Consider the following 27,567-nt stretch of genomic DNA (forward strand, 5'->3'; position numbering starts at 1 on the left):
CCAATCGCGTGATCCAATGCCACTGGAAGGTGCTACCCAAAAGTAACTTATTCCTCATCACACAATCTGCGAAAAGTCAGATTGCAGGAATACCTGAAGTACAAAGGCTGCATTGAAGCAATTGGATGTGGAAAAGTTGTGAGAAAAGGGACAGGAGGGAGGCAATTTTTAGCACACGTCAAACCACAGGAAGCAATGTTAAATGTTTCAGTTATTTGTAATTTGGATCACTGCTGCTTTAAGCTTATTCTGTCACCTTGAACACATCAAGGAAACAATTGGACGTGCTCCTGAAAGCAAGTTAGGCATCGTTGGTGAACGGGTTCCCAACCAGACGGTTCAGAGATGGAAGCACCAGTCTGCCCAACAGTTGAAATGCTGGGCTCAGGTTGGACAGTCGGTGTTAACATGAGTCAGTGTGCAACTATTAATTTTTTAAAATTTTAGTCGTAGCGTAGTAACAGGCCAAATACACCAATTAACCTACAAACCACATACTTTTTTTGGAGGGTGGAAGGAAACCCAAGCAGGTCATGGGGAGAACGTACAAACTCCTTGAAGATCGTGGTGGATTCAAAACCGGGTCAAGAGCATTGCACTAACTGTAACTGTTTTTAAGAGAGGATGCACAGTTTATCATGGAGAAAAGAACCAGAAAATTTCCAAGGATGTGAGCAGGATTACTCAGTGCCTGATCACTGCAATAACAGAATGGTATTCTCCTCAGCTCAATCCTCTGGTTGCTGAAGGAAAATCCTGATCTGGTACGTACGGACATTGAAATGACTTGAAAATCACAATAAGGTAGCCTACGAATTAAAGGTTTGGATTTAACATGTCCAGTCACATAGACTCTGTAGCTACACAAGAAGATCAAGGGACAGGTCTCTCAACCACCTACACAAGGCACTGCAATCATTTGCCTCTGCTCTTCACACAGCTCTTTCCCAAATCTGCAGCCCCTACCACAATAAATAACAAGGGCTTCAGGAGTGTGGCCACCTTTCTAACTCCACAACACTCCAACTTATTGTTACTTTCAGCCTGGAACACTCTCCCCAACAGTGCAGAGGGAGCAACATCAATAAAATACCTGCAACACTTCAAAGAGGCAGCTCATCACTACCTTCTCAAGGGCAATTACAAACAGGCAATAAATCTCAAACTTACCAGCAACAAATACAAAGAAACTGGAAGAAATATCCAAACCATGCAAGTGTTTCATAGAAAAGGAATCTATAAAGGAAGCGGTTATTGAATCTGGATGGAAATTTAGGGTTGAGTTTAGAACTTTGCTAAAGAAGTTGCCAGCAATCAAAATCCCTCCCCCACCAAGATAATCAATCTTTCGACTTCCTAAACCTCCTCCCCCAACTATAGACAGAGACCATCATAGTCATAGACCCCAGAACAGATCTTTCAGCTCAACTCATCCAAGATAGCATTATGGGCTAGACCAGTTTGCCTGCATCCATCCTGTCAAGATACATTATTAAAAGAGGCTGAAATAATTATTTGAGCAAACATCTTTACAAAAAAGGTTTCACTGACAAAAGACAAAACCCAACAGCCAACCCCAACCCACCAATTTTCCCCTGCAACCACGTCTGCCTGTCCCGCATCGGACTTTTCAGCCACAAACGAGCCTGCAGCTGACGTGGACATTACCCCTCCATAAATCTTCGTCCGCGAAGCCAAGCCAAAGAAGAAGAACCATATCCATTGCTCAATTTTCTTTGGCTCACCTCTGCCAATTCAGAGCTAAGTGCTCCTTTGGCACCTACAACAGACAAATCTCAAGGGGAGGGTCTGAGACCAGGAGCTCAACATCACTCTCTCTCTCTGACTTGTCTCATCCACCATTTTCTTTCTAGTAACTTTACATTTCCTGTTACTTCCCTTAAGTGCAACCTTATCACTGAACTTATCACTTATCAACCACTGAATGTCTTACTACCAACTCATTACCCAAAAGCCTACCCAATCATTTTGAAGATACTCAGAAATAAAACACTAAAGTCTGCAGACACCGTGGTTGAAATAAAAACACAACACTGGAGAAACTCAGCTGATCAAACAGTGTCTTTTATATAGCAAAGGCACATAACCAATGTTTTGGGCTTCAGCCCTTAATCGAGGTATGAGCAAAATGTAGACAGGTGCCTGAATCAGCCGCTCATATATTTTGCTCATACCTTGAGGAAAGGTTGAAGGCCAAAATATTTGCCATTGCTATATAAAGTACACTGTTTGAGCGGCTGAGTTTACCCAGCATTGTATTTTTACTTTGAAGATGCTAATTAGGTAAAAGCATAGATGGAAGCACATTTTATCCTCGTCTGCTCTGCCACAAGGCCAAGAGGCATTATCGCATTAATTTTCTTGTCTGTTTCCCATATCTTATGATCACCTCAATGTCCAAAAATGTCTTAATCTCAGTGTTGTGTATATTCCCCACCTGGAAGTGGGGAATGTCGAAGAGTCACAGCGTCTGTCTCTGGAACCTTTTTACAACACTATTTGGCCAAAGCCTTATCCTGAAGCTGTGCTCTCTGGTTCTGAACTCTCCAGTCTGAGAAAGCCATGTCTTTACAAGTAGACCAAACCAACTGCAAATGAAGTTTCCAAGCCTTGCTTCCAACTCTGGACTCTGGGTGATGTGCACACACATTCTGAGCTGCGGAAAGAAACCTCCTCAGGGCCTGAAATTATTGGAATGTCAAATTCAGCAACAAACACAATTAAATTGAAGTTAATCACATTTTTGTTTAAATTAATAAGTGCAGTATGACTGGACTTGGCTTCCCAGCAATTTCAGATACATTTTTTCATGCTGCAATGACTTCTTGAAAAATTACAAACCCTGGTGCAAGCAGGTTATATTGAAATTTGAAGAAGTCCCATGAAACACAATAATACACAATGTCCCTTTTACATACATAAAGGGCTTAATCACAGCAAAACACACTACTCTGAGCCCAGCTGTATGTGGTTTAACCTCCCTCATGTAAAATATGGTTGCAGTCCTACATGTAACGTTAGCCGATGGAAAAAGTAAACTGTGCTAATACCTGGTGGCTAAAGAATTATAGGGCAATGGAAAGTTTCAGGGAACAGAGATATTGAAGGAGAGATTAGTGGGAAGGAGGGGGTGGACAGAGAAAAAAGTATTATTTATTTCCATCTCCCCCTTCCTTCCCAGCTGTCTCTCCACCTTCTCTCAAGTATCCCTAATACATTTTAGCCCCTGCTCAGCTTCTTTCCCCCTTCATATACATCACCTTTTTACTTTGGTTTCAATGAAGGATCCCAACCAGAAATGTTTCAACCCACAAATGTTGCCTGACCTGCTTAGCTCCTCTTGGAGGAGAGTTCTGCCCCGACAAAGATGCTGAGGTACAAGACTGAGGTTACCCCCCCCCCCCACCCCCCCACAGCTCAAAAGATTCCATGAAGTGTTTCAGAGATGTGACCACTGTCCTGTTCAAGATTTATCCTTTAAACCGAGCAAAATGGATGACCTGCTCCACTTTATGCTACAGTTTGTGAGACCAGACTCTGCACAAACAAGTTGCTGCATTTTGAAAAACCTCAAAACCATCTGTTGGGAACCCTGGAGTGCAACCTCTACCAAACCAAAACCTGAACACTCTGTCAAACATCTCCTGTCCCATCTCCTGTCCCACTCCTGTCTCATCAGCTACCTCAGTAGTCAGAGTTCTGGAAGGGAAGCAATTTGCCTTTGATCTTAATGATTATGGATGCACCAGGGATTTCTTTGGTACAGTGAAATTAACATTGCACAACAAATAAAGATGGCTGAAGAGGACTGAATAGAAATTCATATTATTTACCGCCTTCCACACAGGAATACTCAGAAATCTATCACCAACATTATAGATAAATGTGAACAAATACATCTCCTTTTCATTTGCTCTTCTTCCAGCCTGGTTCACTGCATTCGACATTCACAACCGGCCTACTCCACATTAGAGGAACCAAATGCAGATTGGGTGATCACTGCACAGACTACCCACGTCCAGATCGCAAGCGCTTCTGCTCGCTTGTCACTTTTACTCCCTACCCCACTCTGATCGGACGTCCATGGCCTCGTGCAAGGTCAGAAAAACTAATGCAAACTGACGAAAAGCTTACAGTCAGTTAGCAGCCTGCAGGGCTCAATATCAAACAACCCAATTTTAAATAACTCTTCTTGCTTGAGAACTGGCCATTTTTGTTTCCCACATTTTTTAAGTTTCCTTTTATCAATAGACTTTATAACTCAATACTAGAGAACTACAGGACATGCATTCAAATACTAGAGGAGTGTGTATCTGTATGTCAAGGAGGTGTGAGGGACCAATCTTTATTTTACAGATACAAAGGGAGCATTGAGGAGATTCCTAAGATTAAGCAGAGAATGGAGGGATGTGTCATATCCATGCAGCAGAGATTTAGTTAAATTTACATTTAGCTCCCACACTGCCCAAATACACACACATGACCAATTAACCTAGATCAGCGCCAGATTCAAACCAGTGTTGCTGGTGTTGTAATAGCATTGTGCTAACCACTGCATTACCATGCTGCCCATTGGTGGCACGCTTAGCAAAGATATCATGGACTGACAGCCTGTGTTGAACAGTATTATGTTAACACATTACAGTTAATCTTACCTGTCCCCTGCCTCCACCTTCTCTCGTTTCTCTCTTCCTTTGGTCCAAAGGGTCCCAGACAAAATATTAAATGTTACTTTCTGCTGTCTAACCTACTGAGGTTTCCCATCATTTTACTGCTTTCATTTCAGATCTCCAGCATCTGCAATTTTTTATTTAAACTGTCACAGATCCGCTGCACAAACTACAAAGATTCAACTTTAAGAATTTGCATTAATTAATCCATTAGAAGAATTATCTTTTAATACATGTTTACATTAGGCACAAGTAAATCTGGAGCCATTCTTATGGATGTCACACACTTCTTACTAATTTAGATTTCACTGAGAAACAGCTTCAAAGCTAGATTTGTATCACTCATCAAAAAGCAATAAATCCTATATTAGGAGTCTTTGCACATTGCCAATTCATTGGTCTCTCTCAATCCAAGCAGACGGTCTTTGTTTCTTGCACCAGGAGAGGGGTGAGAGGAAAACCAGAGGCAATCCTGGAATTTTCCTGGGCTCCACCTCCAATTGTAAAATACAAATGTCTGCATACATCGTGGATGAAGTAAAAGCACAATGCTGGAGAAACTCAGTGTCAAACAGTATCCTTTATATAGCAAAGATAAAGATACATAACTAAGGTTTCAGGCTTGAGCCCCTCATTAAACTAAATCTTACCTTGATGAAGGGTTGGTTATGTACCTTTATCTTTGCTACATAGAGTACATGGTTTGACCTGCAGAGTTTCTCCAGCTTTGTGTTTTTACTCCACTCTGCAATTATTGCTTTGGGAAATTTCTCTGGTGGCACCAAGAACACAGCTCACAAATTCTCTCTTACCTGCACAATGTCCAAGACCATTCCAGCAGCCACTGTCCCAAAGCCAGCCAGTAGGAATGGGAACACAACCTGCAGTCCTATTGAGAAAGAGGTCTCTTTCAGGGCATCTGGAGCCCGGCTTGGATTGCTGCTATTGTCATCGCTGTCAATACTTTGACTGCCGTTCTCTAGGAGAGCATCTTCCTCTCTCAGACCCTTAGCATTGGCACGGGAGTCTCTCACAACAGTCTCTGTCCTCTCAACCGGTTCCCTCTCTTCTGTTAAATAATCTGAGCTTTCCGTCCCCACGAGCTCCTTGGATGAACTAGGGGTTATGGAGATTGTAAAGTCGTCAGAGCTTGCATCAATAGGGTAGGCATTTCCATTGACATGGTAGACCAGGTCAACCTCTTTCTGTTCTGTAGTGTTAGACATGGCGTTTTCACAATTTTTTGGATATCATAATGTTTAATTTCCTCAGTCTTTTTTTAAAAATCTGTTTCAAAAAGTCTCCCACACCCCCTTCCCAATAGTTAAGTCTTTGTAGTTTTAATTTTTTTTGGCAAAATGAACCAGGAGATGTTATATGATAAAGATCCTTTCCAGCTTATCGCTCTCCAGATATAGTCGGTAAAATTCCAATTCCGCCAGCGTTCAATGCCATTCCCCGAGACCAGCCCCTTCAAGGAAGTGTGCCATAACTTCAACACGAGGCAGCGAAAAAATGTTCCAAATTAATATCGGAAACAGCGACCGGCGTTCCAACGACCAGTCAGACCGAGACAAGTCGTCGCTGTGAATGAAAGAGGGGATACACGTTAAAATCGCTGGAGGAGACAAACGCTTTCGTTCTGGCAACCCTTCTCCTCCCACGAATCCAAGTAACGGTTGCATTTTCAATCAGGTCTAATAAAACAAGTATTATACTGAAGACGATTTAATCAACGTTAGTACAAGTAATTACGGAACATAACCTCTACCTCAATGTCTCACCGGAGTTGTCAGGATCGCCTCGGATTATCAGAATTAAATTTAACAACAGAGAATCAGCCCTTAAACACTTGCAACTCTGTTTTATACTGGAATATATAAAACATTCATTCAGACACGCAGAGAATCAGCCCTTAAACAGTTGCAACTCTGAATGCTTTATATATTCCAGGATAAAACACTCAGACACGCAGAGAATCAGCCCTTAAACAGTTGCAACTCTGAATGCTTTATATATTCCAGGATAAAACACTCAGACACGCAGAGAATCAGCCCTTAAACAGTTGCAACTCTGAATGCTTTATATATTCCAGGATAAAACACTCAGACACGCAGAGAATCAGCCCTTAAACAGTTGCAACTCTGAATGCTTTATATATTCCAGGATAAAACACTCAGACACGCAGAGAATCAGCCCTTAAACAGTTGCAACTCTGTTTTATCCTGGAATATATCAAACATTCACTCAGACACACAGAGAATCAGCCCTTAAACAGTTGCAACTCAGTGTTTGATATATTTCAATGCCTGGTTAAGAATGAATTCCCTCAAAACATCCGAGATTCCCAAATTTTATTCTGCGGACACCCTCAATGAGACATTTTTACAATCACTATGTTCTCCTAAACATTCCACTGCCACTTCAGCCAAGACCAACATATAAAACAGCCTCCGCAAACAATCAAGCCCTTGAAGATGGTCAAAGAATTGAGATGCAGGTTGGAGAGCCCGGAGCCTTCTGCCAGTCAAGGGCTGTTACCTAACTGCTCCGCAGTCAGGGGCTGGCTGCACACCTTGGCCAGGTCGGGAGGAGTCCGCCCGCTGTCCACGTCCCCCTGTCAGCCAGGCAGATGCCACTCTGCCTCAACCTCCAGCGCTTCTGGCCGAGCCTCCAGCCGCTCCTGCCGGGTTTTACTCTACTTGCCCCCGCCCCCTCCCCCCCGGCCCCCCTCCCCCTCTTCAGGGGAGGGGGTGGGGGGGGGGGTGGAAAGACCACGCTTCCCAGGCCCTGCCTGTCTTACCTGCCAGGCCAGCGGCCGTCACCCATTCACCGAGTTCCGCTCCCGGTCCGGCGGCCCGTCACTCAGCGCCTTCCCACCCCCCCCCCGTCAACATTCTGACGGGCACCGGCGGTCCACCAATCAGAGCGCCTGCCGTCGCTGCGTCCCCGCCCCGTTTCGCTTCGCCGCCCGGCCGGCGTCAGCGATTCACCAATCAGAGCGCTCTTCGTCACCCCCCCTCCCCTCCCGTCCCGCCCTCCAGCTCACGCTCTGACTGCCCGCAGTCGACGGGGAGGCCGAGTGACCAATCGGGAGTCCTGGAGAAAGGTGCCCTCCCACGACGTCATCCACGTGCTGGGGAATGAGGGAAGCCATTGGGCACGTGGCGGGTCAACCCCGTCGACCAATCCAATGAGGCGGCCGAGGGAAGGCGGTTGCCATGCGGGCACGGGAAGATCCCACAGTTTGGGGTCATGAGTGGGGGCACAACGGATCTCTCGATGGATTGGAAGGACAAAAAATGGGCGAGGAAGAGGGAATTAGACAGAAAGGGGGTCTTTAACGAGCCATTGGACAAAAGAGTCTGGAAAAACAACCAACTGAAAAACCTCACAAAGATAAGCGTATACAGAGCCGTTGTCATACCCACACTCCTGTTCGGCTCCGAATCATGGGTCCTCTACCGGCACCACCTACGGCTCCTAGAACGCTTCCACCAGCGTTGTCTCCGCTCCATCCTCAACATCCATTGGAGCGCTCACACCCCTAACGTCGAGGTACTCGAGATGGCAGAGGTCGACAGCATCGAGTCCACGCTGCTGAAGATCCAGCTGCGCTGGATGGGTCACGTCTCCAGAATGGAGGACCATCGCCTTCCCAAGATCGTGTTATATGGCGAGCTCTCCACTGGCCACCGTGACAGAGGTGCACCAAAGAAGAGGTACAAGGACTGCCTAAAGAAATCTCTTGGTGCCTGCCACATTGACCACCGCCAGTGGGCTGATAACGCCTCAAACCGTGCATCTTGGCGCCTCACAGTTTGGCGGGCAGCAACCTCCTTTGAAGAAGACCGCAGAGCCCACCTCACTGACAAAAGGCAAAGGAGGAAAAACCCAACACCCAACCCCAACCAACCAATTTTCCCTTGCAACCGCTGCAATCGAGTCTGCCTGTCCCGCATCGGACTTGTCAGCCACAAACGAGCCTGCAGCTGACGTGGACTTTTTACCCCCTCCATAAATCTTCGTCCGCGAAGCCAAGCCAAAGAAAGAAGTTTGTTAAAGCTGTCTTATACTCGCACTGCTGTTATTGTCAGTGCACACACCACTCAGCATATACTCTATCCTCGCTGCTGATGTCAATAAAGAAGTATAGGTGCCACAAGACTCGCACCCCCAGGCTCAGGAACAGATAATCCCCCTCCACCATCAGACTCAACAACGAACTCAATCAGGGACTCATTTAAGGACTCTCTGGGGCACGTTATTGGTTTTTTAAAAATTCTTTCTGTATTACACAATTTGTTTACATTCATTATATGTTTACAGTTCTTTGTTTACATGTGTTTGCTGTGTACTGTTTTTTTCGTGCACTACCAATTAGTGGTAATTCTGCCGCGTCCACAAGAGAAAGAATCTCAGGGTTGCATGTAATGTCGTGTATGTATTCTGACAATAAATCTGAAATCTATTCTCCAACAGCAGCGTTCCCCGTAGATGTTCTCAATGGTGGGAAGGGGTTTGCCTGTGATTTCCTGGGCTGCATCCACTACCTTTTGCAGGGCTTTTCACTCAGGGGTATTGGTGTCCTCACATCAGACCGTGATGCAGTTAAGTGTGAGGTACATGGACCGCTGCAATCGTATCTGCCTGTCCCGCATCGGACTTGTCAGCCACAAACGAGCCTGCAGCTGACATGGACTTTTTACCCCCTCCATAAATCTTCGTCCGCGAAGCCAAGCCAAAGAAAAGAACATAGACCACTGCAGCACAGTACAGTCCCTTTGGCCCTCGATGTTGTGCTGACCCATATATTCCTTTAAAAAAGCAATAAACCCTTCCTACCCCCTAACCCTCTTTTTTTTCCATCCATATGCCTGTCTAAGCGTTTCTTAAATGCCTCTGATGTTCCAGTCTCCACCACCATCCCTGGCATGGTATTCCAGGCCCCCAGAACTCTCTGTGCAAAAAATACTTACCCATAACATCTCCCCTAAACTTTCCTTTCTTCACTTTGTACCTAAGATGGTTATAATATGAATGTTTGCACTTTAATGCTTCTGCAAAACACTGAATTTTGTGACTTGTTCATGACAATAAATTCTGATTCTGAGAAAATGGAGAAATGGCATAAATTGGAATGGTGATCAGGAATCAGTGGGGTGCCCTAGGGATCATAGCTGGGGTCCTATCTATTTACAAACTATACTGATGACTTGGGTGAGGAGGCTGAATGTACTGGACCAAATCTGTCAACAAGACATCAGGACACAAAGACCCTGCAAATGGATATAGATAGGTTAAGTAAGTGAGCAAGTAGTTGGTATATGGGTCATACTGAGGAAAACAAGAGGTTATCTGCTTTTGAAGGAAGAATTTAAGAGTTGTACCAACAAATTGTATCAACAGAAAAAGACCACAAAATTAAAAACAATGCTGGAGAAATTCAGCTAGTCAAACAGTGTACTTTGTATAGCAGAGATAAAGATACAGAACCAAATGTCAGGCTTGACCTCTTCATCAAGGTATGAGTAAAATGTAGGCAGGCACCCCGATTCAGTAGCATGCGACAAACCAAGTAAATAGAAAGGCTAATGGAGTGTTGGCCTTCATTGCAAGGAATATGGTGCTACAGGGCACTGATGAGAACATATCTGGTGTATTGCATTCAATATTTTAGATTCAAGATTCCTTTATTGTCCTGTGATAAAACAGGTGTAATATTGCATGTAATTTATTTTGGTCTACCATAAGGCAGACAAAGATTCGCCATCAGCAGAAATTGCCCAGCACTCCTTACAGTTAGAGAAAAAGAAGCAAAAGAAAGTTCCCCAACTCTCACTGAGAGTCCATGCATTCACCACCAGCACTTTCACAGCCTCTGCGGCCATGCAGACTCTGGTCCAAACTATCGCCAACCCAAGCTCCAGATCAAAATCTCTGACATGATCACCCTCTCACATTCCAGTTCCAATACGTGTTATCATTCATTTGCGGTCTATTTAGAGAAGTATGTGCTTGCAATGGATGTAGAGCAACGAAGATTCACTTTATTAGAATGAAGCGGTTGATATGTGAAGGAAGTTCTAAGCAGATAGCTTTGTACCCAGTGGAGTTTTGATCAGTGCATGGTGACCTTGTTGAAGCAAATAGAATTCTGAATTAAATTGATGGTGGATGGTGGAGGGGATGTTTCCTCTGTTGAACTAGTTGGCTGTAGTTTCAACATAATGATTTCAGATGGAAATGAGGTAGAATTTCTTTTTCAGGCTCTTGAAAATCTTTGTAATTGTCTTCACCAAAGAACTATGGAGAGAGAATTGTATTGACAATCAAGAAGTGCTGGGAGAGAGTAGAAGTGGCATCGAAGCCAAAATTGGATCAGAGATGATCTGATTGAATGGTGGAGAAAGGCTACTCCTGTTTCTCGTGTTCTTCCGCCAAAATATGAAAAGAAGATTTAATGTCCATGATCCACCCTCTCTTACCTTCAATAAAAGAGATAAAATTAGCATTCTGCTTTTAATTAGCAAAATAAAATGTAATTTTATGATTATGATGTAATTTCCATCATAAAATGGACGGCGTATATACTGGGTACTCTCGGTGCTGTATGTGTACCATTTCTTGTATTTTTGGATATAATGTTTACAGTTGGTCCAACCAGTCCGTCCTGATGGAAATGCTCCATTTGAGAATCCTTTTTATTAATCAAAACCTAGTAACATAACATATCTTCCCTTTTTTTGTTATTTGCTAATTGAATCTTCCTGAACGTGCATCTATAGTATTCATTTTAATCACTCTCTGTATCCTGGTTCCGAATATTTACCAAATGCACACCAACAACCTTGCACTCAATGTTAGCAAAACCAAGGAGATGATTGTGGATTTCAGGAGGAAGTCAGGAGATCATGACCCAGTCCTCATTGAGATCTCAGTAGTGGAGAGGGTCAACAAATTCCTGGATGTCAACATTACCGAGCATCTGTCCTGGAGCCTCAATGTCAATGCAATCATGAAGAAGGCTCGCTGGCAGCTATACTTTGTGAGGTATCTGAGGAGGATTCGGTATGTCACTGAAGACTCTAGAAAACTTCCACAGGTGTACTGTGGAGAGCATTCTGGCTGGTTGCATCGCTGTCTGGTGTAGTAGTGCCAATGCTTAAGGCAAGAAAAAGCTCCAGAGGATTGTTGACTTGACCTGTGAAATCACTGGCACCAGACTTCACGACATTGAGGACATCTCCAAGAGGCGGTGTCTTAAAAAAGCAGCCTTTATCCTCAAGGACGCCCTCCACCCAGTCCATGCCCTCTTCTCACTGCTACCATCAGGAAAAAGGTACAGGAGCCTAAAGATGATCATTCAGTGGCACAAGGACAGCTTCTTCCCCTCCGCCATCAAATTCCTGAACGATCACTGAACTAAAGACACTGCCTTATTTTGGCTTTTTGTGCACTATTTCTTGTTGTAAAATAGTTTATATGAATGTTTGTCCTGTGATACTTCTGCAAAAAACAAATTTTGTGACTTGTCCAGGACAATAAATTCTGAATTTGGGAGGCACAGTTGGCTTTGCAGTTAGCACAACACCTTTACAGCACTAGCGAACAGGACCGGGATTCAAATCCCACACTGTCTGTAAGGAGTTTGAATGTTCTCCCCGTGAGTTTTCCCCAGGGGCTCTGGTTTCCTCCCACCGTTCAAAACATATCAGGGGTGTAGGTTAATTGGGTGTAAATTTGTTGACACGGACTTGTGGGCTGAAATGGGCTGTTACCATGCTGTATGTCTAAACTTAAATTTAAATTTTAAAAAACTGAACTGCGTATTCCATCAGAATAGTACCTGGAAACTTTCCAACTAATTTCCCAAGAATTAGGAGGCTCCAAAGAAATTTTAAAAATGACATCGCAATAACCAATGATATTGGCTGTGTATTCAACTGTTGATGGAAACTTTTTCCTTGCCCTAAGGGCTCGTAATAATGTTGTAGATAATGGTCTTGTAAATGAATGATTCTCTTTGCTAACCTGAGGCTATTATGGAAGATGGAATGTAATGTTCTATTTTGTTCAATGCACAGGAAGCAAGCTGGATTGAGCAGAGAGCACCTTTTTTGCAACCTTCTGAATCTGTCGAACCACAAATTGTTCTGCTTGGGTCACTTGGGTACAGCATCCATTCTTAAAGTATGGTAAGTAATCAGAGCAGGAAACCAGGTGGACTTTGCTTCCATCTTGCTGCCAACCAAAACACATATTAATGTTGCTTCCTTGGTAATGTTTTAACAAAGCTGTAATCTCCTCGTAACATATTGTTTTAACATCACCAAGACATTGGATTAGAATGTACCCTGCAGTTTGTTTGGTTGCAGGTTGGTTTAGTTAAGAATAAGGATAAAACCAAGTGCTCCAAAACAAGAAGAAATGCATCAATCTAATCAAATTCCAGTCTCCAGTTTTGCCTTGTTCTTGTTAGCTTTATTCTGAAGCCTTCTCATTTTGATCTCATGAGTAAAATAATGTTTATTATCCATGTTGCCCCTCTGCATTCTAAAGGTCATATATCCACTCAATCTTTATGTGGGATTAGAAGGCAGTTATTTTGTACAGGGACAAAAGATAATTGACCCCCTCAGATCCATTTAGCTTCCAGTCTCACTCCCCTTTTATTTCCCCAAACCTCTGCAATTTATTCTGTTGCATGTTCCCATCTGCCTGACCTGCTGAGACCCTCTAGCTTCTCATTGTTTGCTCAAGATTTCAGCACACACCGAGAAACTCTACTTTTTCTTTTTGCCATTAACTTAAACTTCAGGGGTAATTTATAGCAGGAAATGTTCTCATAATTAAGGGATATGGGGAAAAGGCATGTCGGTGGAGATGAGCCTATTGTCAGATCAGCTATGATCTCATTGGATGGCAGAGCAGGCCTGATGGGCTGGATGGCCTACTGTTCCTGAGTGTTATGTTCATTTGAACCCACCAGCTCTCCTTTTAGATAGGGAGGATATCAGACCACCTGAGAGGAGCACACAGGGTGAGAATGCACCTGCGGTTAGGGTCGCAAGATCATAAGCCTTGGGAACCAAAAAAGGCCATTCAGCCCATCAAATCTGCTCCACCATTCAGATCATGGCTGATGTATTTTTCCTTTCAACCCAATTCTCCTGCCTTCTCCATTTTAAACTGGGTTCCCTGGAGCAACAAGGCACTAGCACTCCTTGATCTGTCACTGTGCTGCAAAGCAATTTTACCAACATAACCTTAAAGATGATCTTTTAGAAAATCTTATTTTTGGATGAAGAGAAGAGACGTAATTTGCAAATAGGAGAAATGTGTTCTGAATCATTTTTCCACAAATGCAGTTATTCTTTATTTTAAGGGGGTTTCTGGGGTTTGCCAGCAAAACTATCATTTGTTATGTATCCCAAACTATCCATGAGAGATATATAATGTTCTTGTATCCTGTGAACATTGTCGGACCAATCCTCTCCTTCTGGTGCAGAAGGTCAGAAATATAAAGAATACATTTAGGAGATATTTTTTCCCCCACAGATAATGGATTGGAAACCTAGACCAAAGTTCCAAAACAATATCACAGCAAAATTTAGAAAACAATGGCTAATTATTTTGGTAATGGTTTATTTTTGAATGTTAAAATAGAACTTGCATTAAATGTTGCATAATACTTCCTCAACATTGGATACTTGGGCTGTATTCATCTAAAAGATTGCAGCTTATTGGATAGTTGGGCTGTATCCATCTAATTGCAATTTATTGGATACTTGGGCTGTATCCATTAAATGCTTTGCAGCTTATTGTGCAAAGCCTTTAATCAAAATGGTTATTTTTAGCAACAATCTAACATTTCCTCTTAAATGAGCATTCATAATTTCATGGCTTGGGACTATAGATTGTTCAGATGTCAGGTGTTGATGGGATCAGGGTCAGCCATGAGACCGTAGTTTAATAGCAGCTTGTGATGATGCGTCTTCTCCTAGAAGGACAACAAAAGCCATTCTGGAGAAACAGAGTTAATGTTTCAGGTCCAGAACTCCTCAAAAGATTTCAACCTAAGACATTAGCTCTGTTTCTCTGTCCTCAGATGCCACCTGATTTGCTGACTGTTGCCAGCATTTTCTGTTTTTATTTCCTAATTCCTGCATTTTTTTGATTTTCATCATTAATAGTTTTTTTCAGTGATGGACACAACATTTTATGATATTATCCCTCAAATCCAAACTGTACAATTTGTCTGAAAAACACAAATGAATAGATTAAAACAGGTTAGCGTAGCGAGGGCGGCGCGGTCAGCCTAACAGTCAGAACCACACTATTATAGCGCCAGTGTCCCGGGTTCAAATCCAGCAGTGTCTGTAAGGAGCTTGTACATCCTCCCTGTGTCTGCGTGGGTTTCCTCCGAATGTTTCACTTTCTTCCCACCCTTTAAAGACATATTGGGGTCAATTAGATGTAATTGGGCAGCATAGCTCGTGGGCCAAAAGGGCTTGTTATTGTGTTGTATGTCTAAAATACAAGGTCTGTAGGCACCACTTCATCTTCATGATGCAAGTCCACTCTACCGTCCTAAACACAGATCAAGGCCAACTCCAGAGCAAGTACCACTCTACAGTCCTAAGCACAGATCAAGGCCAACTCCAGAGCAAGTACCACTCTACAGTCCTAAGCACAGATCAAGGCCAACTCTAGAGCAAGTACCACTCTACCGTCCTAAACACAGATCAAGGCCAATTCCAGAACAAGTACCACTCTACCGTCCGAAACACAGATCAAGGCCAACTCCAGAGCAAGTACCACTCTACTGTCCGAAACACAGATCAAGGCCAACTCCAGAGCAAGTACCACTCTACCGTCCGAAACACAGATCAAGGCCAACTCCAGAGCAAGTACCACTCTACCGTCCGAAACACAGATCAAGGCCAACTCCAGAGCAAGTACCACTCTACCGTCCTAAACACAGATCAAGGCCAACTCCAGAGCAAGTACCACTCTACCGTCCGAAACACAGATCAAGGCCAACTCCAGAGCAAGTACCACTCTACCGTCCGAAACACAGATCAAGGCCAACTCCAGAGCAAGTACCACTCTACCGTCCGAATTATGTAAAAAATTCCCTTTGAGTAGAGAATTCCTAAGCTTGTATCCATTCATCAAGAAAATATCAGATGCCTTGCCACCTTCCCTTCCCCATCTATCCCTCAATCGGTAGGGTGGGGGGGGAGGGGGAGTGACATGGGGGGGAAGTTTCATCTGATCCCAACTAGGAAAAGTCGAGAGAAGAAACAGCCTGTCGTGTCATGAAAAACCCATAAAACCCTGATATATGTCTTATACTTTTGTTGTGAGTGTTTTGAATGTTGTGTGTAATTGTGGTTAGTTAAGTGTTAAATGTTGAGAGTTGGGGGGGGGGGGGAATGAAAAGAGCTTGAACTCTGCAGAAAACTTTGTATAAAATTTATAATTATATTCAATCCTGATACTATTAACATTGATACTGATAAATGTTGACAACTGTCTGAGTTTAAGTTTGGAAAATCATAATTAAAATATTTAAAAAAAGAAAATATCAGATGATTCGCTATTTACTGAGCCTAATGCTTCTTGATGCCAAAGTCCTCATAATCAGAATTGAGTGGATGCATTCTAAGGGCACAATTTAAATGACAATTTTTATTATTATAGATTTAGCATTTTCTGTATTTTCACAAGAAATCTATCTGAGGAGCTTGACAAAACAAATGGAGAGATGATGTTTTCTCTGGCTGTGGGTGTCCAGAAAAAAAGGGGTTCCAGTTTCAAAATTAAAAAAATTGTCTGTCAGGATAGAGAGGCTTGGAGTTCCCTCTCCAAAAGGCCAGTGGCGACTCAGTCATAATCTATATCAAAAGCAGAGATTGATAGATCTTGGAGTAATAATGGAATTTAGAGGTAGGTTTGTGCAGGAAAGTGGGATAGGAACAGCATGACCATTCTGAATGGCAAAGCAGATGTAAAGGGCTGGAGTCCATTCCTGATACTGTTTCTTGTATTGCTGTACAATCTTTGTAACTGATACCTTAATCAAAGCGAGGCACACAATATCTAACGAAAAAGGAAAGAGGGAAAATGGCACAATTTTGATGACTTGAAATCAACTTTGAATTTGGGAATATATCAAGCTGAAGAATTTTGAACTTTCATACAGTAACATCTCTTTACTTCCAGACAAACATCAAAGGTTAAACTCAGTAAGAATTGCAAATCAGTAACAATATAATGACTTACAATGTTTATATGTCAAATGCATAATTTATCCACGAGAAATAACTTGTATTTGGAAGGGGTGCTATAGACACTGTAAATATATACTATTGTCACACCCAGAGGGTTGAAATAGACGTTTCACCTAAAGATTGATACTAACTGCAATTTTAAAATATAGTTTTTGCTTCTGGTTATATAACTTCAACCAGGAATTGTTTTTTTCCCCTCAGCCCCCATTTCTGTATCAAAGAGAGTTCAAAGGGAACAACAAATGTTTGCATTTGTGCAGCGTCTTCCACACAAAAAGTTCAAGTCATAGGGATCTCTGCTGTCGGACACTCACAAAGAGCATTTAGTAAGTTATTTTAATGGTGCAATGGCCTTGACTCATACTTTCTGTCCCAGGGTACAACTTGTAGCCTTCTGAGAAATGGCAAATGGATAACTGGAGTGAATAAAACGTTACTGTTACTAAGTAAAGATCAGGTATGTTAAATTAGCGTTCTTTTTCAAATAATTATTAGTTGGAAATGGAAGTTAAACCAATTTTCATAAAGTGAATACACTTAAAACTTGTTTTGGCAATAGTAGAAATCATAGACACTGAGGGACTCAGTTTATTTCCTCAGAGTAACCTGTACTTTTGTTTTACAACACTACCTGCTGCACTTTTGTTTTAATTCTTGCCTTATCTGTTTTGCTATGTACAAGTTGACTTGTCTGGATAGCACGTAAAACAGTTTTTGACTATCTCGTAAAACATGGCAATAAATGATTTAATCATTCAGGCTAAATATTTAATATAGCAAATGGCAGAGCAACATCAATGGAATTGAATTGTAGAGCCGAGTAGGAATATGTGTAAATTATCAGTGAAAGAACCCCTCGGGGCTTGTCCTGGCCCATTGCCTGGACTCGCTGCCTGTTCCAACCATCTCACTACTCTTACTGAATATGCTGGAGGAGCCAATTGTCTGCAGCTATTCAATATTCTGTAGAGGAAGAGTGGGCTGAGGTCACTGTCCAGCTACAAAAACCTGAAGTCCAGCATCTCTAGGTTCATGAACAGGTTTTTTCCCCCAAACAGCTATCAGGCTCTTGAACCTCTCTGAATTACCATAAACATAAACTACTCCAGGTCAACCGAAAGATCTGTGCAATATTGAAATATCATGTTTTTTCTTGCACTAACTGTTAATATTTATTTTTCTATCATTTTATATGTCTATTATCTCTTTTTCTGTCTGATGCCATACTTTGGCAATTTAATTTATACTATTGTTGGTGTATATGTTGGCAGCAAGTTTTTGTGCTTTGTACATTGTATTTATGTATATGACAATAAGCTCTCTTCTCAGGTAATATATGACTGAATCCCCATTACTGGAATACTCTCACAACCTATGACTGGAGGAGATCAGCTTGAATGTAAAAGGGAAACTCAACATGGACCTGACCCCATGGCAATCAGAACATGATCCCAGCTTGAATATATGTAATATATTTCATACCCAACCTGACTGGAATCTCTGGACTTTTTTGTTCCATATAAATAACATGCTTGGTCATCTGTTCCATAGATCAGGATATCAAAGATCAAAGTTCAGATTTATTGTCCAAGTACAAGACATCACATACAACCTGAGATTCTTTATCCCGTGGGTCAGGCAGAATTTTGACTTTGCAGTAGTGCAAAAAACTGTACTCAAGAGAAGATATGAATACAAAAGAGAGAAATATAAAGAAGATGAAAGTGCAAACAAACTCACTGCAATATAAAAAATAAAAATTCAATAATATGCTAAGAGACCTTAAATGAGACTCTGATTGAGTTTGTTGAGGAGTCTGATGGTGGAGGGGTAACAATTGTTTCTGAACCTGATGGTATGAGTTCCTGATGGCAGCAGTGAGATCAGAGCATTTCCTGGGTGATGTGGATCCTTGATGATTGCTGCCACTCTCCAACAGCAGTATTCCATGTAGATTTTCTCAGTGGTGGGGAGAGTTTTGTCTGTAATGAGAAGAAGATGGAGGGTTATGGGCATTGTGCAGGGAGGTGGGACTAGAAAGGGGTGTTTGGTTCGGTGCGGACTAGAAGGGCCTAATGGCCTGTTTCCGTGCTGTAATTGTTATGTTATGTTATGTTAATGTATGAGGCTATGTCCACTACCTTTGGCAGAGCTTTCCACTTAAAGGTATTGGTGCCCCCATACCAGGCCATGATGCAGTTGCCGTGCCTGTTGGTCCTTTGCATTCTCCATTTTCTGCTGAAGTACATCTGCCTTTAAGCCCCAAAGGAAGGTGTTGGAATTTGTATTGACTTAGGTGTCTTCAAGTTCCATTGACCCCTTCTGGATCTTTCGATTGATTGAAAACTTTTATCTCTGCTAATGGGTTCCAGAGTAAGAATTGTGGTTGCCACTTTCTAATGGCTTGATTCAGAGAGACCATCTCTCTCATCTCACTGGAGTTTATGCAGTGTATACTTTGCCAATTACTTCCTTCTGGTCCGTCTTTCGTAGTTCCATTTTAAGCTTCTTACACTGTGGTAGTGTTGGAGGATAGGTGTGGGTTGGGATCATTGATTTGAAATCAATACTGTTGTAAGGCTTAAAATCTTCAATGCCCTTGAGGATTTTACCAAAATCTTCAGAGCATGTTTGGACTAGATCCAGTTTGCCTGTAATTGGCCGATTTCTCCTTTGTTTTGTGGCTAATGAGTCCTTTGCACCTTCTCAGAACCTGGATAGCTTGTCCTTCCATTCCTGTGACACAGAATATGCACTGGGCTTCTGCACCCCTCTGATTTTAATCAGTCAGTGGGAACCCTTATTTGAGACTGATGCTACCTGACTGCTGCATCCCTCCAGCTTTTCATTGTTTGCTCAAGATTCCAGAATCTGCAGTTCTTAAGTTTATCAAATTATTTTGGTGGATTCAAGGTTCCTTATTCACCATCAGCAGAAATTGCATGGGACCCCTTACAGTCAAAGAAAAGGAAGCAAAAGAGAGACCCCCCCCCCCCAGAGCCATTGAGTGTCAGTGGATTCACCTCCGGTGCCCCCTCACCAGCCATAGCCACATAGACTTCACTCCAAACCATCAGCAACCTGAGCTCAAGATCTAAACCTTCGACATGATCAGGAAGTCTTCAGCACCCTCGGCACCCTCTCACATCCTGGTTCTGATGCCTGCTACCCCTTCAGCCATTCTCCAGTAGACCACAGCCTGGTGTGAGTCCTTTGACTGCAGTCACCAGCAGCCGAGACTGCATGAAATCTTTGCTTTGCCACCTGTGTGTTCTTCAGCTGCAGAGCCCTATTGGGAGATGATGTGCCTTGTATAATTTTGGCGGTCTTAAAGAAGACAATTCATTCCCACCAGTTTTCACCACCTCTACTACTAGACTTGGATACTTTACATGGATCAGAGCCACAAAGGTTGACCTTTCTTTAGACAGCAGACTTTAACTGAAGGGTTTTTATGATATGGATTTCACAACATATCCTGTCATAGAGACCACACACATGATTAAGCATCTCCTCTGGCTCCTTCAGTTGCTGCACAGTCCTGCTCTTTCTCCCAAAACATCCATAAAAGGTGTATTGTTCTGCAAGTCTTCAGTGATATTTTATTATTGATCTGGTTCAAAGGGATATGCCATCTCAAACACTACTTGGACAGTAAACTTGCCAGAGAGGGAAAGCTAGCCCTTTTGGTCACAGAGATACAGGAGTATCAGAGCTAGCATGTCCAGGCTGATGAACAGCTTCTTCCCATGGACAGTGAGAATGCTGAACAACCAAAGGAACTGCTCGCACTAACCATCCGAGACTCTCATATTTACAAAACAATATTTATTAATTTATTTGTGTATCTGAAAACTGAATATGTATTGTTTGTCCATATGTGGGTTTAGTACCGAGAACCAGAGATCTCTGTTTCATCAGGTTGTACTTGTCCAATCAGATGACAATAAACTTGATTTGACTTGACTTGCTCTGAATGGAGAGAGAGGGGGGGTGCAGAGCTGGAGAAAATGAGACAGAGGGATGGGGAAGAAAGGGAGACAGGGGAATGGGCTAATGGAAAGAGGAGAAGCTGATGTTAATGTCACCCAGTTGTAAAGTGCCCAGATGGAATATTAGGTGTTGCTCCTCCAATTTACAGATGGGCCTCAGTTTTGCAGTACATGAGGCCATGGACAGACATGTCAGCGTGGGAGTGGGGGCGTAGAATTGAAATGTTAGTTATCGTTGCCACATAAAGAATGCTGAGTTTCTCCAGCATTTTTGTGTAAACTACAATACCAGCATCTGTAGATTTGTCTTGTTTAACTCCAAATTCCCTGCCAGTGACCTTTTGGGATGAATTCCAGTTTCAAAATAAATTCTGCGATTCTGAAGGAGGAAGTGGAAGTGTTAAAGGAAGTCTCTGAGGGAAATGAAAATATATTATAAACTTTAAGTCTGTTTACTTTTGCATTATATCATTGCCGGAAACACAACATGACTCAGGCGAAGCAGCAGGTGGATTTAATAAGTACTCAACAATAGCACCAGGGAATAGACATTCATCAGGCTGCCCTTTGAGGAGGGGTCATGTCAAAGTTGTGTTTACTGATAGGTTCCTGACCTTGTGTGGGATATACTTGTGTGACCATGCGTCGACGACTGTTCTCCTAGTTTCTGTCTGACATGCAAAGTAAAACAGGAGGGTGAATCCTCAGTAAGTGTCCAGCCCAGACTGTGTATTTGGCCAGGCCCTTAAACTTTGCAGAAACCAACTGGCAGGAGACTCAGCTGATGATTTCAAACTCACACTGCGATTGCCTGGGTTCCCCACCTACTTCAAAAGGACATCCATTATATTGGGGCTCAAGGAAAGTAAGGTGACCTGCCCCAGTGACTATTGGCTGGTGGCACTGACGCTTACCGCATGAAGTGCTTTAAGAGATTGTTTGTTATTGTGTGGATTGTGGAGGGTCACTTGACCTCACTGCCCAGAACCTAGTTAGAAGTCACCTCACCTGCCAATCAGGGGCGAGATCTGCCCACCTGTGAGCTGACGCAAGATTGGTCCAAGCAGGTCATGTGAATGGGTCATACACTGAAAAGCTTGCTTGTCCTCTTTTGCTCCTGCCTTGAGACCATCACTGAAGTCCAGGCTGCCAGCCATGGCCTGTCCCATACACTGAGCCATAGTCGATGCTGGAAATCAGGTAGATTTGATATACTTGTTAATTTTAATTAATTTACTGTTCATTGCCTGTGGGTTGATCAACATTGTGTGTTTAATTCTTGCATTCCCAATTGGGAGTTGAGAATGTTTAGCAGCAATTTATTTGCACCCAATGTGTAGTGACTTGTGTATTATTCCTGGTTTTATGTGTGTGAGTGTGTGCCCTTTTGTGAATTCACCTGTGTGTAAATAAAGATCACTGCTTGTTCATAATGTTTCCAGCCACAATTCTCTGAACTTTTCAAACCTATTCTGAACACAACACTTTTGGACCAGACCAATTCCTGTCTCAAGAAGGACCTGGACCCACTTTAATTTGCCAGTTAAATGGCAGATGTCACCTTGCTAGCCTCCACATTGTGTTACATACCTGGAGCACAAGATGTTGTTCATTGACTGCAGCTTGGTGTTCAATACCATCATACCAACAAAACACATGACCAGACTCTGTTCATCCCTCTGTAACTGGATCCTCGACTCCCTTATCTGCAACATCACCTCTTCCTTTCTGACCATCAACACAAGGCAATTTGTCAGCATACAGAAGTGATTGAAAATTTGGCTGAATATGAGTTTGTGTACATTCTTTATTTGAGTACATGTGTATGTCGAGTACATATTTTCTTTCACTACCAATTAGTGGTAATTCTGCGTCACCTACAGAAAAAAGAATCTCTGGGTTGTTTGTGATGTCATATATGTTCTCAGACAATAAACCTGAACTTTGAACATTAAAACAGTGCTGGGGATGGGGTCCGTGTTGGATTGGTTAAAAATACATGGCAGTGAAAGCTATAATTCATAGAGCCAAAGCTCCCAGATGAGCACAAGCCATGTTCACTTTGTGCACACGGAGATCTTTTATTTGTTCTCTCCTGCCATTGCAGAGTCAGGGAAGAAAATCAGTGAGGACGTAGATCACAATAATGGGGAGAGGGCGATGTCAAGAGCTTTGACAGGTGGGTGGGAGAGGGAGAGAGGATCAAGAGTATCGAGGCAGGATTGAGGATTATGGGGAAGGATTGTTTGAAGGTGGATTGAAGGGATATAAAAGATTCAAAGGGTTAGACATTGGATTGGAAGATAAAGGTTGGGGTGGAAAAAAGATAGAAAATAGGAGCAGGAGAAGGCCCTTTGAGGCTGTTCCATCATTCAACATGATCATGGCTGATTAAATTCCTATTCCTGATTTCTCCCTATTTCCATTGATCCCTTTAGCCAATAGAGCTACGAGTACATCTGACTCTTTTGTGAATGTATCTAATGAACTGGGCTCAACATTATCTGTGGCAGGGATTTCCACAAGTTCACAACTCTCTGAATAAGGAAGTTTTTCCTTACTTCAGTCCTAAATGTCTTCACTCTTATCTTTAGACTGTGACACCTTGTTCTAGACTTCCCTAACATTGGCAATATTGGACCATAAGACATAAGAGCAAAATTAGGCTATTCTGCCCATCTAGTCCACCCCACCATATCATCCTGACTGATTTACTATTCTTTTCAACCCCATTCTCCTGCTTTCTCCCCATTACTCTTGATTCCTTTCCTGATCAAGAACATATCGACCTCCACCTTAAATATCCCCAATGACTTGGTCTCCACAGCTGTGTGTGGCAACAAATTCCACAAATTCACCATGTTATGGGTAAATTAATTTCTCCTCATCTCTGTTCTGAAGGGCACTTTTTGTATTCTGAGGCTATGCCATCTTGTCCCAGATTTTCCCATCATAGGAAACATCCTCTCCACATCCACTCTGACCTGGCCTTTCAGTATTCGATAATTTTCAGTAACATTCCCCCTCATTTATCTAGACTTCAGCAAATACAATCCCAGAGCCTTCAAATGCTCCTCAGATGAAAACCCTTCCACTCCAGGGATCATCCTTTTAAAACTTGCCTAGACCCTCTCCAATGCCAAAACCTCAATTTTTAGATATGGAGACCAAAACTGCTCCTCCATTCCAAGTGTGGTCCGACCAATGCCTTATAGAGCCACCACATCACATGGCTGCTTTTACATTCTATCCCTCGAGATGAATGCTAGCAATCCATTTGCCTTCCTTACCAATGATTCTACAGGCAAGTTGACCTTGTGAGTCTCTTGGATGAGGTCTCTTAAATCCCTCTACTACTCTAATTTCTGAACTCGTCTATTTAGAAAATAGTCTATGACTTTATTCCATCTACTAAAGTGAATGATCATACACTTCTCTACCCACCTGCCATTTCCTTGCCCAATTTCCTAACTTAAGTCCTCCTGCAGACTCAGAGCTTCCTCAACGCTACCTGCTCCTCCTCCGATCTTTGTAGCATCTGCAAACTTGGGCACAAGCTATCTAATCCATTATCCAAATCATTGACCATATCCCTGCCTTCCTGCATCTAATCTATCTAGTCCTGTCATTCTCTAAATTCCAATGAGTATAACCCTAGTCTAACCAGTCTTCCTACATACATCTGTTCTACCATTCCAGGAATCGGGTCTGATGAACTTTCACTACAGCCTCTCAGTAGTAACAATGTCTCTCTTCAGATTAGGAGACCCAAGTTGCACACAATATTTAAGGTATGGCCTCACTAATGTCCTGTACAATGCAGTAAGACATTGTTGCTTCTATATTAAAACCTTTTGCAAAAAAGACTTTCTTCACCTCCGACCTTCCAACCTTCAATGACTGATGCACCATGACACCCAGGTCTTGTTACACCTCGCCTCTTCTAATCTCTCCAAGTCATCCTGCAGCCTCTTGCAATCTTCCTCACAGCTCGCATACCCCAAGTAAAATTAGTTGGAGATAGGATAAAGGGGGCAAGAGATCAGACTGTGGGCATCATTGCGAGAGGAATGGGGAATAGAGAGAGAATCAGGAGAGAGGGAATCAAGGGTGGGAGGTTAGTTGGATAGGAGCCATGGTCAACCAAAGAGGTAGCAGGGTATTCCGAGTTTATTGACAGTGAAGAAGGAATAAATATTCCGTCACTTGCCACCTCTGATGTTTGGGCAACCCGGAGTAGGTGAATATACAGAAAGCAGCTGGTCTGGATGGTATACTGGCCATGTGCTTAGAGTCTATGCCAAACAGTTGGCCGGGTCTTCACCGACATTTTCAGTCTGGCCCTTAAGCTTCAAGATTGCCACCACTGCCACGAGTCTGAATGACGTCCGTCCAGTTGCATTACCACCCTTATTGTAAAGTGCTTTGAGAGACTGGTTCCATCACATTTGAAAACCTGTTCGCCCACCACCCTGGACTCTCATCAATTTTCCTATTACACCAACAGTTCAACTGAACACTTCACTCTACTTTGACTCACTTGGACAGGTCCAACTCGTGGAATGCTGTTCATTGACTTTAGTTCGGCATTCACAACTGTGATTCCCTCCACACTGATCACCAAACTTTGCCAGCTTTGTATCAGCTCATCCCTCTGCAATTGAACCTTGGACTTTCTGACTAACAAATCCCAATCTGTTAAGTTCGGCAATCTATCTTTCATTCTCACCCTAAGAACTTGCATGGCCGAGGGTTGTGGGCTGAGCCCTCTCCTGTATTCCCTTTTCACCTATGACTACGTTCCTGTATATGGTCTAATTCCATAATCAAGTTCACAGACTGCATCATGGTGGTTGGCCTGATCAGAGGGGATGATGAGATGGCCTATAGGGACGAGGTCCAGCACCTGGCTGCGTGTTGTGCTGACAACTTGGTACTTAACATTCAGAAGACCAAGGAGATCATTGTGGACTTCAGGCACGCTGGAAACCTCATTCATGACCCTAGTGACATCAATGGAGTTGTGGTGGAACGTGTATCAAGCTTCAAATTCCTTGATGTCCATATTTCCAATGATCTCACCTGGCACCAAATTCCTCCAATCTGATCAAAAAGGCACAACAGCATCTTTATTTCCTGTGGAGCATGAAGAAAGTTCACCTCTGTCCTAGATATTGATGGATTTTTACTGCTGTACCATTGAGAGCATACTCATCTATGGCCTCTCAGTGTGGTCTGACAATTGTCTTGTATCAGACCGTAAAGCACTTCCGGTCGCTGGTGAAAACTGCCCAGTGGATTACCAGCATCCAATTGCCCACCATTGAGAACATCTAACAGAAATGCTGTCTGGGCAGGGCAAAGAGCATAATTAAGGATACATCTCACCCTCATATCCTTCCATCCAGTAAGCGTGACAGGAGCCTTCACTCTCGAACCAGCAGGCTCAAGAAGAGCTTTTTTCCCCTGAGGCTGTGACCCTGCTGAATCTTAAATCCCAGCACAAAGTGGTATCGCACTCACATTGTACTGTCAGTACTTTTATAATTGTTTGCTTGCTGAATGCACTTGTTTTTATTCACACATAGTTATTTGTTTTTTTTTAACTTCTGGTTGGATGCTAATGTATTTCTTTGGCTTTGAATTGTACTTGGCACAATGACAATAAAGTTGTATCTAATCTAATCTAATCTAAAAAAAAGTCAATAAACTGTGGCAGCATGCCACTAGGCAGGTGAACTGGCCCCTCTTGTAATCCACGCGGTGGGGCAGCCGGCCAAAATGGTGCCTTCAGGGGGGGGGGGGGGGGGTTTTCCCCTTCTTAGCACCAGGCTCAGAAGCCCGCGCTGGGGTCCACGTGATGCCAGAGTGACGTCAGCGCCCCCCAATGCGGTTCTCAGCCAGGTCTGGGCTGCGAGTACAAGTCCAGCTCAGCAGCCAGCAATAACCAATTTTCTGCTCACTGAGCTCAACCCGTCTGGTTATGTGTTCTTTCAGTAGCAATGTAGCTGCCGCTACAATTGGTGACCCTGACTGGTTCAAACATCTTTGAACCCAACATGAGTGAACGTGGGATCAGTGCTATAGCCGTCAAGCTGCTTGACTTCTGGGTTCAGGAGCCGGAGACCTGGTTCGGCCACGTGGAGGCTCAGTTTCACTTCCACTAGATTTCGTTCAACATGACCAAATTCTACCATGTGGTCACCGCCCTGGACCAAGCCACCTCCAAACGTGTGCTGCACCTCATTCAGCACCCACCCGCCGAAGACAAATACAGGACCATTAAGCGAGTGCTCACCAGATCCCTCAAACTATCCAGGCATCAGGGTGCCACTCGGATGCTGCACCTTCGATGCCTTGGGGGACAGGTCCCCGGTGGAGCTGATGGACGAGGTGCTCGCGCTCATGGGTGATCACACCAACTGCCCACTCTTTGAGCGAATTTTCCTCGACCATCTGCCTGACAACATCTGGCTGTTACTGGCCCAAGAGAGTTTACCAAACCAAGGAAGGTTGCTCAGAAGGCCCAAGTGCTATGGCTTGAGTGATTTCCGGAGGGCTCGGCGGTCCAGCAGGTCACGAGGC

General features: G+C 43.2%; 1 protein-coding gene and 1 long non-coding RNA gene across 6 annotated transcripts in view; one reads left to right on the forward strand and one right to left on the reverse strand.

The window, feature by feature from the left end:
- The window catches only part of LOC138765195 (solute carrier family 41 member 1-like), a 52,894-nt gene extending 45,320 nt beyond the window's left edge, over positions 1–7,574 (reverse strand). Inside the window, exons 1-2 of one of the 4 annotated variants that reach the window (XM_069942128.1) lie at positions 7,495–7,574; positions 5,504–6,275 (exon numbers count right to left, since the gene is read on the reverse strand). In XM_069942128.1, coding sequence (XP_069798229.1) covers positions 5,504–5,917 — 414 coding nt within the window. In that variant the 5' untranslated portion in view covers positions 5,918–6,275; positions 7,495–7,574. Of the gene's footprint in view, positions 1–5,503; positions 6,276–7,232; positions 7,371–7,494 lie in introns of those variants that run through there. The other 3 variants (XM_069942129.1, XM_069942127.1, XM_069942130.1) reach the window with 3 other exon arrangements.
- Positions 7,575–12,782: 5,208 nt separating this feature from the next.
- On the forward strand, positions 12,783–18,777 carry LOC138762973 (uncharacterized). Of its 2 annotated transcripts, XR_011357277.1 has the most exons (3): positions 12,783–12,889; positions 17,367–17,447; positions 18,320–18,777. It is a non-coding gene; the product is annotated as an uncharacterized lncRNA (long non-coding RNA). The 2 variants fall into 2 exon arrangements; XR_011357276.1 differs by lacking the exon at positions 12,783–12,889 and having other exon boundaries at positions 17,327–17,447.
- The last annotated feature ends 8,790 nt before the right edge of the window (positions 18,778–27,567 follow it).

Source organism: Narcine bancroftii, chromosome 5, assembly GCF_036971445.1.
Source record: "Narcine bancroftii isolate sNarBan1 chromosome 5, sNarBan1.hap1, whole genome shotgun sequence".
NCBI lineage: Eukaryota > Metazoa > Chordata > Chondrichthyes > Torpediniformes > Narcinidae > Narcine > Narcine bancroftii.